Source organism: Macrobrachium nipponense, chromosome 15, assembly GCF_015104395.2.
Source record: "Macrobrachium nipponense isolate FS-2020 chromosome 15, ASM1510439v2, whole genome shotgun sequence".
Lineage (NCBI taxonomy): Eukaryota > Metazoa > Arthropoda > Malacostraca > Decapoda > Palaemonidae > Macrobrachium > Macrobrachium nipponense.
The window spans coordinates 37,031,926-37,046,925 of NC_087208.1; the positions used below are offsets into that span (position 1 = coordinate 37,031,926).

At 36.1% G+C, this 15,000-nt stretch overlaps 1 protein-coding gene across 1 annotated transcript in view; it reads left to right on the forward strand.

The window, feature by feature from the left end:
• Positions 1 to 15,000, forward strand: part of LOC135227091 (nephrin-like) — a 391,371-nt gene that overhangs the window by 271,186 nt on the left and 105,185 nt on the right. The window contains exons 8-10 of the mRNA XM_064266942.1: positions 976 to 1,161; positions 1,594 to 1,705; positions 5,831 to 6,006. Of these exons, the coding sequence (XP_064123012.1) occupies positions 976 to 1,161; positions 1,594 to 1,705; positions 5,831 to 6,006 (474 nt within the window). The remainder of the gene's footprint in view (positions 1 to 975; positions 1,162 to 1,593; positions 1,706 to 5,830; positions 6,007 to 15,000) is intronic.

Here is a 15,000-nt window from a genome sequence, read left to right on the forward strand (position 1 = left end):
TATACCGTGTGGTTTATGGCTCCGTTTCATTGGTCCTCACTCGGCAGGTAGTTTTATGTCCTCCTCCTGTACTTCTTGGCTGTTTTTAACCTTTTTACTCTGACTCCATTTTATCTGTCTTCCTCTGCTTCCAACGCGGTTTTACTCTTTATTTGGGGGAGAGGGGGGGGGGGGGGCTGGTATTTTTGGGGGGTGGGGTGGGCAGCCCTCTGACATTTTCCCCTCTTGGACGTTTTATGTTTTGGTGATCTTATTTGATGTGGTGATGTCTCTGCGGAATTATGGTTATGGATGTAAAGAAAGTTGATGGCCGACCAAATGGGCCGTAAAGCGTCATTATTGACGTAACTACTCAGGATGTGAATGCGTAAATATCTGCCAACATCTCTCTCTCTCTCTCACTTCACTCACTCTCTGTAGACACGAACTTCTGCCTGGTGGGGCCTACTCCCGAGTTCTTTAATGTCAACAGGTTTGATTCTTTTTGTAATTGATAGTTTCGTTAATTTGAAGTTCATTTGTCTGTCCACACTTTTTCTTTGCATCAGGTTTGTAAGAATTTCCCTTTATCAGAGCGATTCTTTACAGATTTGTTTTTAATTTTTTTTTTTTTTTTTTTTTTTTTTTTTTTTAAAATTTAATTTAGGCTGCCAAGCCAAGCGCTGGGGCATTGGGGTTCATTCAGTTTTTATGGCTTAAAAAAAAGTAAGGTAAAGAGATACAAGAAATAAATGAGATGAATCACAAAGATCCAAAGGGGGAACTTGGATGAATCCCCACAGTTGGACTAAGAAGTCATCGTTAGAGAGGTTGGGCAGCAAAATTGAGGATAGGAAACAGGAATAGATGCAAAATGAAAGTCCAAAAAGTGGGGGGTACAACAGGCAGCCCACAGTGCACCACAGGAGGTCTACTGACGGCTCTGACACCCTACGAAGATTCTTATTTTTACATGACCTCCGTCATCCTTCACAGGAGAGGTCATGGAGACGAGCAAATCCGTCGCGGAGAAGGCAGACACCGGCGGGTGGATGACCTCCTCTGTCCTGAGCGAGTACGTGGTGACCTCCCGGAATGCGACGGAGATTCACGTTGAGTGCAGGGCCATCAACCCAACCATAGACGAGGTCGTCAAGACTAAAAAAGTCATTATCATAACTCGTAAGTGATTGACTCTTGTTATCTTTTGATATTAATTCATGTAGTTTGTAAAAACCAGAGTTTATTCACGATTTTTACTTGTCTTTTGTATATATTTGTTCCTACCCTGAACTGTCGTGAATATTTGTATTAATTTTTGAAGCTTTTCGATGTGCATAAAAGCAAGGAATACTTACCCTGATATTTACTGGATGTCCTGATTCAGAATTTGTTTCTGAAAAATTCATCTGTTCTATTAGTTTCCCTTCCCACCATTGCAGTTCATAACTTTATCTGAAATACTCAAATTCCTGTCTTTAGATTTTATCTCTACCACAGATACACAAAACCCTTTTATTATTCTTACTTTTTTTAGTGTAAAGAATTTTCTTGTGATGTAAATTAATTTCTAATCCACTTTCAGCTGATCATGTTTTCTGCTCTATATTTCAGGGCCGGCGGGTCGGCCCATATTCGAAAATGACCTCCGGAGCGAAATCGTGTCAGGAACGACTCTTGACCTGACCTGCCTCAGCATTGGGGGCCACCCACCGCCGAAAATCAGGTAAGAAATTTTGAAGGCACTGAAGAAAACTTCCGTTGACGTTTGGGCGCTGCCAGTATCATTGTAAAAAGTAATATTTATTATTGTGCGTCTTTTCGAAGCTAAAGCTAACGTCACTATTAAGTAATAACTTTTTTTTTTTTAATTGTGAAATGCGAAGAAAATCACCTTTTCCTTGTACATGTCGCTCTTTGCAGGCTGGTTTCTCTCTTGGGTTTACAGGGTTGTTAGTAGAATATTATAAGAAAGGAAAAAAAAACTAACTTTTTTTATCAGCGTTCCCATGTGCGGAAAATACATAAATTAATCTGTTATTATTTATATGGCATGTCTACTTTTGATTCCATTTGACATCCCCTTCCCCCCAAATGCTAATTACTTCTAAGGGGATGTTGGCTTCTCACCTGCACAGGTGAGATAATATTTCTTCCGTATGTTGCCCTTTAAACTTAGGACAATCTGCGACTACTCAAAAAAATGCCATGTAAAAGACTTTATAAACTTTTAACTTAACTGATGGAATTAAAAATCTTCGTGAGCTGTCCTGTATGTGTCGTGTATATATTAATTATCTTCCTAAACAGCTCGTTATAAGTTTCATCAAAAGTGCTCAGTTGATATCCAACTCTAATAACAAAAATGATAGATTCGAACATTTCCCAACGGTTACCTAATATAGAAATGATTAAGAGTCATATACCCTGACGATAACTATAATTATCTGGATTTGATTCGTAATTGAATTCAATTTTGTTCGTGAGGCCTTTTTCATCCAGGGCTGCTGCTTCTGCTCCTCCTCCTCCATACCTCCTCCTCTCCTCCTAAAACTCCTCCTCCTCCGTCCTCCTAAACCTCCTCCTCCTCCTCCTCCTCCTCCTCGTTCCAAAGGTCGATGAAACGCAGCGTAATGACAGGAGCAGGAAGTTAACTGTAATGTTCTGGATTCAGACGTAATTGAATTAAATTCCCTCCTTCACTTTCTTTCATCTGAAGCGACTCTCGACTCTACAGGTGGATGAAATTTGTCGTAACGACATTGTGGGTTGGGTGGGGGAGGGGGGAGGGGGGGGGGGGGTAGGGGGAGAAGTGGTGTCTAAAATGATTAAAATTGTTTATTAAAGAATCAGATGTCCTTTAAAGTGAGGAAAGAGAAATAGAGCAAAAAAAAAAAAAAAAAAAAAAAAAAGAAAAAAAAAAAAAAAAAAAAGCGTGTTAAAAGCATCAGATCATTTTTAAAAGTGCGAAAGTATGCTAAATAATCTTAATTATTTTGAAGTGAGGACAAATAGATAGGGCAAAGAAGGTATGATGAAATAGCTAGAATTATTTAATTATTTAAAAAGAATCAGATATCTTTGTAAGGCAGGCAAAAGAAATAGGGCAAAAAAGTATGCTTAAAATAATAAGAATTTCTTGCTAAATGGATCAAATATCTTTTTTTAGTGTCGAAAAAGGAATAAAACAAAAGTGTATGCTGGAATAATTGGAATGCTTTAATAAAGAAACAGATGGTATTTTCTGGAGCGAGAGAACTGAAGTATGGCAAAAAAATATGCTAAAGTAATTAAATCTTAATAAAGAGTCAGATGTCTTGTGAAGTGAGGTAAAAATATTATGACGAAAAATTATGCCAAAATAATTGAATTAATTTATATAACGAATCTAATCATTTTTAAAGTGATAAATTCTGCTTAAATAATCTGAATTATTTAATAAAGTAGCAGATTCTTTTTTGGAGTGAGGGGAAACGAAATAAGGGAAAACGTATGTTAAAATAATAAGAATTATTTGATAAAGAATCAATTCTTTTTTTTAAAGTGAGAAAAAATAAATGTGGCCAAAAAAAGTTTGCTACAGTACTTAGAATTATTGAACAAAGAATCAGTTGTATTTTGAATCGAGGAAAAAGGAACAGGGCGAAAAATCGTCCTAAAGAGATTCAAATCACTTAATAAAGAATTATATACTTTCATTTTTTTTCAAGCGAGAAAAAGAAATCGGGCGAAAATCGAGTAAGGACCCCGCGAAAGTGAGTGCCATCGCGATGCATATCATTATTTTGGGAGGAGAAGAAGAAGAAGCTTTGCATATCTTAAGAAAGACTTGTAAGAACGCGAAATGCAGATCTCTTCCGCTCGAATATAGCAGCGTCCGAAGAGCATTCCTCCTCCTCCTCCTCCTCCTCCTCCTCCTCCTCCTCCTCCTCCTCCTTCGTTTCTTGATGGTATAGTATGTTAATTCTGCCTTGGAACACGATTTCCAGGATGAAAGCTTCTTGCTTCCCTTGTTGAGTTTTATTCTGTTTTTTATTTATTTATTTTTATTTATATCATTTCGTTTGGGTCTTAATTTTGTGTTTGTATTTCCATGGAATATAATGTTATATATATAAAGTTCTAAATCTGTTTTTCGCAGATTGAAAATACAAAAAGAACTAATTCACTTCATTGCTCCACTTTTTAAACGAGATTCTGTAATTCCTCGTTCATTTTCTTCTACCAGTGTTGCTGTTTCGTACGAGCATAAATATGCAGAAACCAGGCGACCTTAATCACTTGCGAAAATGAGATACGTAGCGTTAGAATTTTTTAACTTCCTTGGAATTTCGTACACCATAAATTTCTGCAGGCAGAATTTGAAAAAAAAAATTTAAGCGTTGTTACAACAGTTGCTTAAAGTTCACCTGCATTTTTATGTATGTCTAGAAATGAGTATTGAGCCGAGATATATCGGTAATTATAATGCGATTTGACAATATTTAATCAACACTGAAAATCTTGTTTCTTTGGCTGAGATAAGCCGTATTGTAAATTGTCATCTATGGGATTGTTTAATAGTAATTTGTTTTTTCTTAGAGACGCAAAAATCTTTAAAAAGCTCGGCCTTAATTTTAAAAAAATCCAGAGCCGCACTATTGTCATCAGGAGTGTGGTCTTTTGAGGTTATACCCGCTAATGTTTTAATAAAGCACTTATCCCGGACACTATTTTTGTGCGTAAGTTGTCAGCATGGAGTACATAAGTGTGAAAATGTTCGTAACACCAAGTCTTCAAAGGATTTTGAAACGCACAGTTAACTGGAAAGAAAAAGAGGCATTTAGCGTTATTTGCTGTTATCCATGTTTAGCAAATGAATTTGTAAACAAAAAATGGCCCCCCCCCAAAAAAAAAACAATGAAAACAATCAAGCGAATCCAAAAGGAGGCCATCACCTGCCTGATTGGTATTCTCTCTCTCTCTCTCTCTCTCTCTCTCTCTCTCTCTCTCTCTAAAATGAAACTGTTGCCCATACCTGGAAACACTGTAATATGGTTGGCCTTGTTTTCTAATATATTACCTAAGTAAATGAGATGTCAGCGGTTGTAGGCCAGAATGAATGTGTTTTATCTAGAACGTTCACCATCAATTATGATCTCTGTTTAATTCCAATGATCTCTGTTTAATTCCAACGGTAGACCTATTTCATTTGTACCGAAGTGCTAGGCCTGTCTACGATGCGAAGGTATCGTTGTGTTGAATTGAAAGATTAGGGGATTCCTTTATACTATCGATCAGGGTCACTGTATAGAATCTGTTTGTGTTGCTTTGCATGATTAAAGTGACCCGAAAAAATTGATGGATTTTACGTTTTAAGATGCTAATTGGCCATAGATATATATATATATATATATATATATAGTATATATAGATATATATATATATATATAGTATATATATATATATATATATATATATATATATATATATATATATATATATATATATATATATATATATATATATATATATATATTCAATTTCTAATTCCTTGCATTCTCAAGGATAAAGAGCACATGAGCTAAAACACAGGGATATAGTTTTTAATTTAATTAATTTCCTATTTTTCGAATGTGGCTACCTGTGGATGCCTGTTGCCTAGACATACATACATATCTATATATATATATATATATATATATATATATATATATATATATATATATATATATATATATTAGGTAAGAAACCCATAATTCAAATAGAACTACATTCCTTTGATCATATTCTCTTTACTCTTGAGAACACAAGGAATTAGAAATTGAATGGTAGGTACCCATTGTCATTCTCGCGTCATTTATCTCCACAGGATATACAAAGAAGACGAGGAAATCGTAACGGAGTTGTTACACGAAGGTAACGTGACCTTAGCGAGGGCCGAGATCGAGGTCACGCCGGTGGACAACGGGGCGAAGGTCACATGTGAGGTCACCAATCCAGCAACAGAAACTCCTCTCACGACTTCGTCCAGGCTGAAAGTACTCTGTAAGTCGGCAGTATTTATTCTTTCAAGTTTGTTTCTTATCTTTAAAGTATTTTTTATTGGCTAATTTTATCGATGTTGCTTTTACGTCGTGTGTTCAGATGAGAGGACTTCAATAGTCAGAATCTCCGCATTTCGAAACAGAATTCCTGTTTATGCAACTGACAAGATTTCCCAAATTATAATTACTCAGTACTCAACAGAATTTGTGCCTTCAGTTCCATCTGCATTATCTTGTCACTCACACGTAAACAGATGTTGTTATTAGTTATACCCTGATGAATTACTCAGTAATTCGACTAATTTGCGTGTTGCATATTGGTCGTTTAATTTGATCGACCTCTTAATGGAGGGTACTTTTGATATTAGAATGGGGAAGTTTCTAGGTTGAAAGGGGAAATTTCCGACTTCAGCGGAGAGATTCCGTATTGAAAATCAGGGGAATTTCAGAATTATATCTGCCTGTTTGTTATCATTATATTTCAGAGTCACCGGAATTTGTATGGAATAATCCAAAACAACAAAAAATTTCATGAAGCTAGCTTACACGGTCTAGTATGACCTTGTATGAAAAAAAAGATCAGGGAAGAACTGACTGAAAAAACCGTAGGTTTAAAAGGTAGATTAATGAATACATAAAACCTTATGATGATGAAATAAGCGAATGTGTTAGAGTAACAAGGAGGAATGTAGTTGGCTGTTGTACAGAGACTTTGTTGGCTGTTGTACAGAGACTTTGTTGGCTGTTGTACAGAGACTTTGTTGGCTGTTGTACAGAGACTTTGTTGGTTGTTGTACGGAGACTTTTTTTGACTGTTGTACAAAGACTTTATTGGTTGTTGTACAGAGACTTTGTTGTCTATTGTACAGAGACTTGGTTGACTGTTGTACAGAGGCTTTGTTAGCTGTTGTACAGAGACTTTATTGGTTGTTGTACAGAGACTTTGTTGGCTATTGTACAGAGACTATGGTACAGCCCAAGATGTGAAAGCACGAGTTGAATGGTCATCCTCAGCGTAAGACAACTAAATGAAGTGTATAGAATAACCCAGAAGCCTCAGTAATTGAAGGGAGACGACGCTGTACACCTGAGATTACCTGACAGAGGAAGAAGCATTAAAGATAACAGAATACAGTCTCTCCTCGTTGATTATCTCAACGGATTAGTAGACATACTTTTAAATGAGAATGGACTAGCCTTCCAGACGGATTTCATGGAACTGGAACTTTTGAAGTTCAAGCTTAAAAATACATTACTACCCTGATAGTATTCCTCTTGTATTTTAATATTTTTTTATGTATTTATCCATGTATAGCTTATTATTTCTCTTTTGATCATTGGAATCTCTTCTTTCTGTATTCCACTTTACCTCGTCTTACTTCCTACAAATGAACACCATAATATTCTTTGTTGGGTATTGTACAAAAGCTGTTGTACAGAGACTTTGTTGGCTGTTGTACAGAGACTTTGTTGGCTAATGTACAGAGACTTTGTTGGGTATTGTATAAAAGCTGTTGTACAGAGACTTTGTTGGCTGTTGTACAGAGACTTTGTTGGGTATTGTACAAAAGCTGTTGTACAGAGACTTTGTTGGCTGTTGTACAGAGACTTTGTTGGCTGTTGTATAGAGACTTTGTTGGCTATTGTACAGAGACTCTGTTGGGTATTGTACAAAAGCTGTTGTACAGAGACTTTGTTTGGTTTTTTGTTATACAGAGACTTTGTTGGGTATTGTACAAAACTGTTGTACAGAGACTTTGTTGACTGTTGTACAGAGACTTTGTTGGCTGTTGTACAGAGACCTTTGTTGGGGTGGGTATTGTACAAAAGCTGTTTGTTGATGTACAGAGACTTTGTTGGTTGGTTCTGTTCCCATAGAGTTTGTTGTTCTTACTTGTACAGAGACTTTATTGGCTTGTTATGTACAGAGGACTTTGGGTTGGGATATTGATACAGAGACTTAATGGTACAGCCCAAGATGTGAAAGCACGAGTTGAATGGTCATCCTCAGCGTAAGACAACTAAATGAAGTGTATAGAATAACCCAGAAGCCTCAGTAATTGAAGGGAGACGACGATGTACACCTGAGATTACCTGACAGAGGAAGAAGCATTAAAGATAACAAATTACAGTCTCTCCTCTTAGATTATCTCAACGGATTGGTAGACATACTTTTAAATGAGAAAGGAACAGCCTCCCAGGAGGATTTCGAGGAACTGGAACTTCTGAAGTTCAAGCTAGTATTCTTCTTGTATTTTAATATTTTTTATGTAACTATCCATGTATTAACTCATTATATCTCTTTTGATCAGTGGAATCTCTTCTATCTGTACTCCACTTTACCTCGTCTTACTTCCTCCAAATGAACACCATAATATTCTTTGGAAGCTTGAATTTCAAGTCAGTGGCCCCTTTGGTGGGCCTTGTTCCATATGAGTAGGTTTCATCTACTGAATAGTGATGATGATGATGAGGATAATGTTTGCTTACAAACACACACACACGTTCATGAAGTATATTTCCATAATGCAGACAGGTTATGGTCCCCCCCCCCCCCCCCCCCCCCCCCCCCCCTCATTTAATATTCACACTACCTCCCCGTCACTGCCGAAATATGGTATGCTTTATTTGACACCTGTAACCTCTCTTTTGAGGGAGGACTTTGGAATAGCTCCTTTGGGGCCTAGTCTCCACATTTCTTCTTTCCCTTCTGCCTTATTTAAATAAAGTCATTGGGTAACCCTTCGGCCGTTGCATTGTATGAAACATGTATATACATAGTTAGTTAGGGAATTTGTACTCTGTGTTTTTTTAAGGTCTCATTCCCCTTCCAGGGGCTTATTCTCCCTCCATGTAGACTTTAATTATATCTGTTATTGTTGCAGTCCAATACATCCTTCCTTTATTATTTCCAGCGGCGCTTTCCCGGACCTGCTCTGTCACCTTACTTTGCTATTTCTCTATGCCAGTGCTTCCGCTCTCGATCACTTTTTCATTCATACTTTGGCAGATAATTCAGCCGTCAATGGTTTTTTTTGTCTTTTTTATATTCGCCCTCGCTCTGATTCAGTCTTAATATACTTATCATCCATCAACGCTGATTTTGAGAGCATATCGAATTTCGAGTTCCTTAACTTCGTCAAGCTCAATAGTACCTCATGTTGATTTTTCCACTGCTTTCTTCCATACTTTCGTTTTCTTTTCCCACACGTCCGGCTGTTTTAAGTTTTTCGGCTTTTAGAGATATCACATAGCCTCCTTTATCTCTTTATCAAAGATTTTTTTTTTGCTTCTTTGATTTGTGGGATCTCTTCTTTCTGGATTTTTCCTTTACTTCCTCTTACTTCTTAATGAACATTATATCAAGCTTGAATTTCAAGTCGATGGCTCCTTAGAGCTTGTTCCATATGAATAGATTTCATCTACTGAATAATAACAATGATAATAATAATAATAATAACTAGATATGTACGAGTACTTGTAATGAACTGTATTTTGCCGTCTTTTCACTAAGAGTACAGTTTGCGAAGTGTTCCGTTGGCCATAAGACCATCCTGGCCTCCAAGAAGGACTTTGATACCAGCTGATCTACCAATCTCTTATGTTCGATCTGTGGAAATATTCGCAATTTTTTTATAAGTCTGTGTGCTGCTCTTTCTTCCTGGTACTGTATACTTCCTTATACCCTTCTTTTTTTCCTTCTGTTTTTCCACTCCTTCCTTCCCCAAATTATTCTTCTCTTCCTCTGGCCCTGAAGTAGATAATTGCTCCAGGTTTCCTCCTCCATCATCCCTCCATTACAAAGTAAGGAAAGCTCATGAAATATGTTATTCCCCTAACTACTAGGGCGGCGTACGAGCTTGTTGTAGTATACATAATATTCGCGTTGCCACTCCTCAGACTTCATATATATATGTTTCAAGAGTTTTTTTTTTTTTAATCGTCAATAACAATAAACAGCCGAAAGCTCACTCGTTCCTCCCTTCAGTTAATCCGATCAAGGCATCGGGAAATACGAAGGGTCTAAGTACCTTGTGTTTCATTTCCCCCATCCTGCTAATATTGTTCGCGCTTAGTGTGTGTGTGTGTGTGTATGTATGTATATACGTACTCGGCGGAAACACAAATGCTCTTTTCAATAAGCAACACCGCGGTATTATTAACATACAGCTCCGTTCAAGTCCAGACTTTCGTCTTCTTCATGTAAGGCAAAAAAAGGATTCAGGTATAGTTGAGGTACGTTTTGGGATGTGCGTATATTTCCCTTAAGAGTTGTCTTATATTCAATAAAAAATAACATATTTAAGGAAACGCCCATTGTAAGCATATTAGCAGCCAAGGAAAAATCAATACGTAGTCAAAAGTGGAGTCTAGACTTTTGAATCAGGACAGAAAGGAAATACTCTCTCTCTCTCTCTCTCTCTCTCTCTCTCTCTCTCTCTCTCTCTCTCTCTCTCTCTCTCTCTCTATCTGACGAGTGGAGTCTAAACTTTACGAATCACAGCGTAAGAAATGAATTGAAGTTTGTGACGCGAGTTATTCCGGTCCTTCCATAATGTTTGACGTTAATTTCCAATAATGGAAGCCCGTAAATTAGATAATATCCAGCCACACGATGTAAAGGGAGTTTTTAGTCCCTTTTTTTATCATTTTTTTCCCCTTATTGAAAGAGCATCTCCATTATCTATTTGGTATGAATTAAGGGTTTATAATTAGGTATTCCGGCGCGCCGAAGGCAAATCAGCCCCGGTCGGTTCCCGTCAGAGGGAAGAAAACGTCGGATTATTTCTGAAAATTCGTGAGTGATTTAGTCTTAATTCAATTCCCCGGCGGTATTAGCGAACGCGGACGTCGTGTTCCCTGATATCAGAGGAGGAAAAAAAAAAAAAATTTCCATACCATTTCATTCATCTCGTCAGAGGGACCAGTACCTCCTTTGCCTTCGAGTTGTCGCCCATTTCTATGTAAAATAGAACTCGAGAGAAAAGAAGAGATCTACCGAACTTATAACTTGGAAGGGGGGTTGGGGGGGATGGGGGGAATTTTTTTTTATATATATACCAATTACTCTCGTCTGTCCAAACTTTTAGCTTATTTATCACCATAATCAAATTCTCAATGCTCTCCTTCCCATCTGCATATTCAACGATCAATTCCAACTTCTGCAATGACTCGCCACTCACACAAATGGCTCAGTTGAGTAAAGGACTTGAGATAATTGAATGAGAGAGAGAGAGAGAAGAGAGAGAGAGAGAGAGAGAGAGAGAGAGAGAGAGAGCAAATTCCGTCAGGATAATTTTAAAACCTTCTTTTCTATAAGTGTCACGTATTAAAGTTATTCTGCAACTAATTTGTCTGTCTCAATACTTGTTGCTTCTCTCTGTACTGGGGGTATGTTGCGCAGGATAGTATACTAGGGAAGGGAAAAATAACTTTTTTATTTCTTATGAAATTGGGAAAAACACTGATTCCAACTGGTATGATGTATCGAACGCCGAATTTGTCATTTCTCCACGACTATAGCATCTTACTATTCGCGTAATTCTATGAATTACGTCTATAAATCTTCTATTTTCAGTCTCCCGATTTGAAAATAAGCCAAGATCATTTAACATTAAGTATACGTCAACTTATACAGGCAGAGATCTAAATCCTTTACGTTAGTGGTCCTCTTTTCAAGAACCTTGCCTCGCTTTGTATTGATTTGACAAGCAGATATGAAATACAATTCTCAGGAGGCTTTTAGTTAGCGGGATGGCACAATTCTTTTCCTTAGGAGTACGTGAATCTGTCGCGTCCATTGAAATATTGATTTACAGTTGTTGTTGGCACTTCGTAGCTTACTCGGTTTTTATGTGATGTTTATGATCTGTGGTATTTCTCTCTCTCTCTCTCTCTCTCTCTCTCTCTCTCTCTCTTCTCTCTCTCTCTCTCTCGCTATATATATATATATATATATATATATATATATATATATATATATATATATATATATATATATATATATAATGAGGATATTTCCTCATTATTCATTTGGTAAATGTGTAACTCGAGCGTCAAGGCAAACAACAAACAAACCTCTCTCTCTCTCTCTCTCACCTCTCTCTAGCACTGACACCTCTCTTTCTCTCTCTCTCTTCACCTCTTTCTCTCCACTCTAACAGGTAACCAAAATGAGAGAGTTGCATCATAAGATAAACATTTATTAAGTAACAAAAGATAATGATCCAAGTCTTACTGACTAACCTAAAAACCCCAACAGTAAAATGTCTGAATAGTGTTTAGTCACCAAAAGTCTATTTCCCCATCGGGACTCCCTCTCGGTCCCCCATCTTGGTTCTGCTAGAACCGTCTGTTCAAAGACATAGAACACACTCCATAAGTACACACACAAGTTTAACAATCAGAGATTAAAGATTGGATATCCTTATAAAAATGTCAAATAGATAACAAGCCACTCTTTGGCTAAACAGTTCAAACTCACCCAAGCAGCCGGACTATTTAAAGCACTATATTATAAAGAGACACTCCCGGTGAGCACCACGGCATCCTGCCTTTCTCTCGAAGACGCCTCTATGAAAATCCCCCATAGACTTGGGTATCCAACATTTTCAATAGAAGAGGCGCACACGCACATACGAACGCACAGTTCGTTAGCGCCTCACAATTACTGGCTGCATCCAGTTTCACAAAGGCACTTTGAGAAGAGTTCATGAACTGAGTACATTGACTTGTCTAACTATGCAGTTTTATGTCACGCCACCCACAGAAACTATTCATCAGCTTTCTTGGGTCGTTGCTTCTCCACATTCCAATAGGTCACAACGAACATATTGGCAATATATTATTAATCAAAAACCCTAGGCGTAATATATATATATGTATATATATATATATATATATATAGGATATATATATATATATATATATATATATATGCTTAGAAAAAATCACAGTAGATGCACGTGACTTCATAATAAGCGAATACCACGGGAAATGAAAGTCAGGAATCCAAGCGCTTTCGTCTTTATTCAGACATCGTCAAGGAGCTACTAAAGTACAATCGGAGAGGAAGGCCTCAGGTACAAACAAGATCAGGAATACCAGATGGTTAATTATCAAAAGGGTAAAAATTAAAAGGGATAATCCAGGATTATCGGATATCACACGGTCACAAACTTAAACAGATTCTGACCCTAACCGAAATTACAAAGTATCTTTACAGTCCAAAACATGTAAAAACTGAATATATTTTAATTTTGTTGCTTATATTTATCTACAACTTTTTTCATTATGAAAGCATCAAGTTTAAATAAACCAAGACTTAAATTTAGAACATTTCTATTATTTGACTTGATAAAACAAGATTCAATGATATTCCTTTTAACTGTGTCATTACATGGGACTAAGGCTCTTGCTTGACTCCAGTTAATAGGATGGTCTAAATCTCTCATATGTACAAATAATGCATTCGATATTTGCCCAGTTCTCACAGAATATTGATGTTGCTTAAGACGCTGTGAAAGAGATTTGCCAGTCTGTCCGTAATAGATTTTATCACACTTTTTGCAAGAAATTTCATATATGCAGCCTGGAAGATCTTTAGGAGAATTTTTGATTACTAAACTCTTGACATTAATATTACTGAAAACAACATTTATGTTAAAAAGCTTTAAAATTCTAGGAATATCTAAAAACCTTTCATCATAAGGTAATTTTAGAATGTTATGCTTACTAAATTCAAGTTTGTCATTAGGTGAATAAAATGTTTTTCTAGCTCTTTTCCATGCCACATCTACAAAAGTCCTTGGGTATTTAAGTTTCAATGCAATATCATAAATAGTTTTAATTTCAGCGTCAATAAACTGCGGGCTACAGACACGTAAAGCCCTTAGGAACATCCCAGAAAAAACAGAGAATTTAACATTTTGATGGTGATTGGAGTAGTAATGAACAAAAGAGGCATGCCAACGTGGACTTCATGATTAATTTATCTGACAAACCAGTGGATAGTGCTACGACAGCGGCTTTGGGATATGGGTTAAGCTTAGGTGTATTTAATGGTAACCTGGACTGTGTCGACATCTCAAATCCTTTTGTTATTTTAGAAAAATTGAATCAAAACCTATGCCCTGATGATATCAATATTTGTAAAGGTATTGTGTATGGTGCTATGAGTAAACCTTCTCCCCCTAATGTACCCGTGAGATTTCTCCAGGCTTTTAAGAAAATTAAAGAAGACGAAACAGTGAAGGTGACAAAAGCAGATAAATCTAATGCAGTGGTAATTATGAATAAAAGTGACTATATAAGTAAAATAATGACATTGCTAAATGACACTGATACTTATACGAAACTGAGGTCTGACCCTACACAGACAGTTAACTCCCATTTTAATAAACAAATTAAATCCATTTTGAAGGGCTTGGACCATTTAATTAAACAGTTTACACCGCAATGCGCCTCCCTACCTTACATGTATGGTTTAGTCAAGACACATAAAATCAATAACCCTATCAGACCAATCATTAGTTCAGTGGGCTCAGTTTCGTATAATTTATCTAAATGGCTTGTAAAAATTCTTACTCCTTTGGTAGGAAATATTTCTAACACGAATGTTAAAAACAATGTTGATTTTATAAACAAATTGAATAGTTTTAAATTTGAATTATGATTTTAATATGGTTAGTTTTGATGTTGTCTCATCTATATGTATATATAATATATATATATATATATATATATATATTATATATATACATCTATATATATGTATATATCTATATATATAGATGTATATATATGTATATCTATATATATATGAATATATATATATATAATATATATATATATATATATAGTATATATATGTATATATATATATATATATATATAATATATATAGTATAAGTATATATATATTATATATATATATATATATATATATATACATATATATATATATATATATATATATAATATTATATATATATAT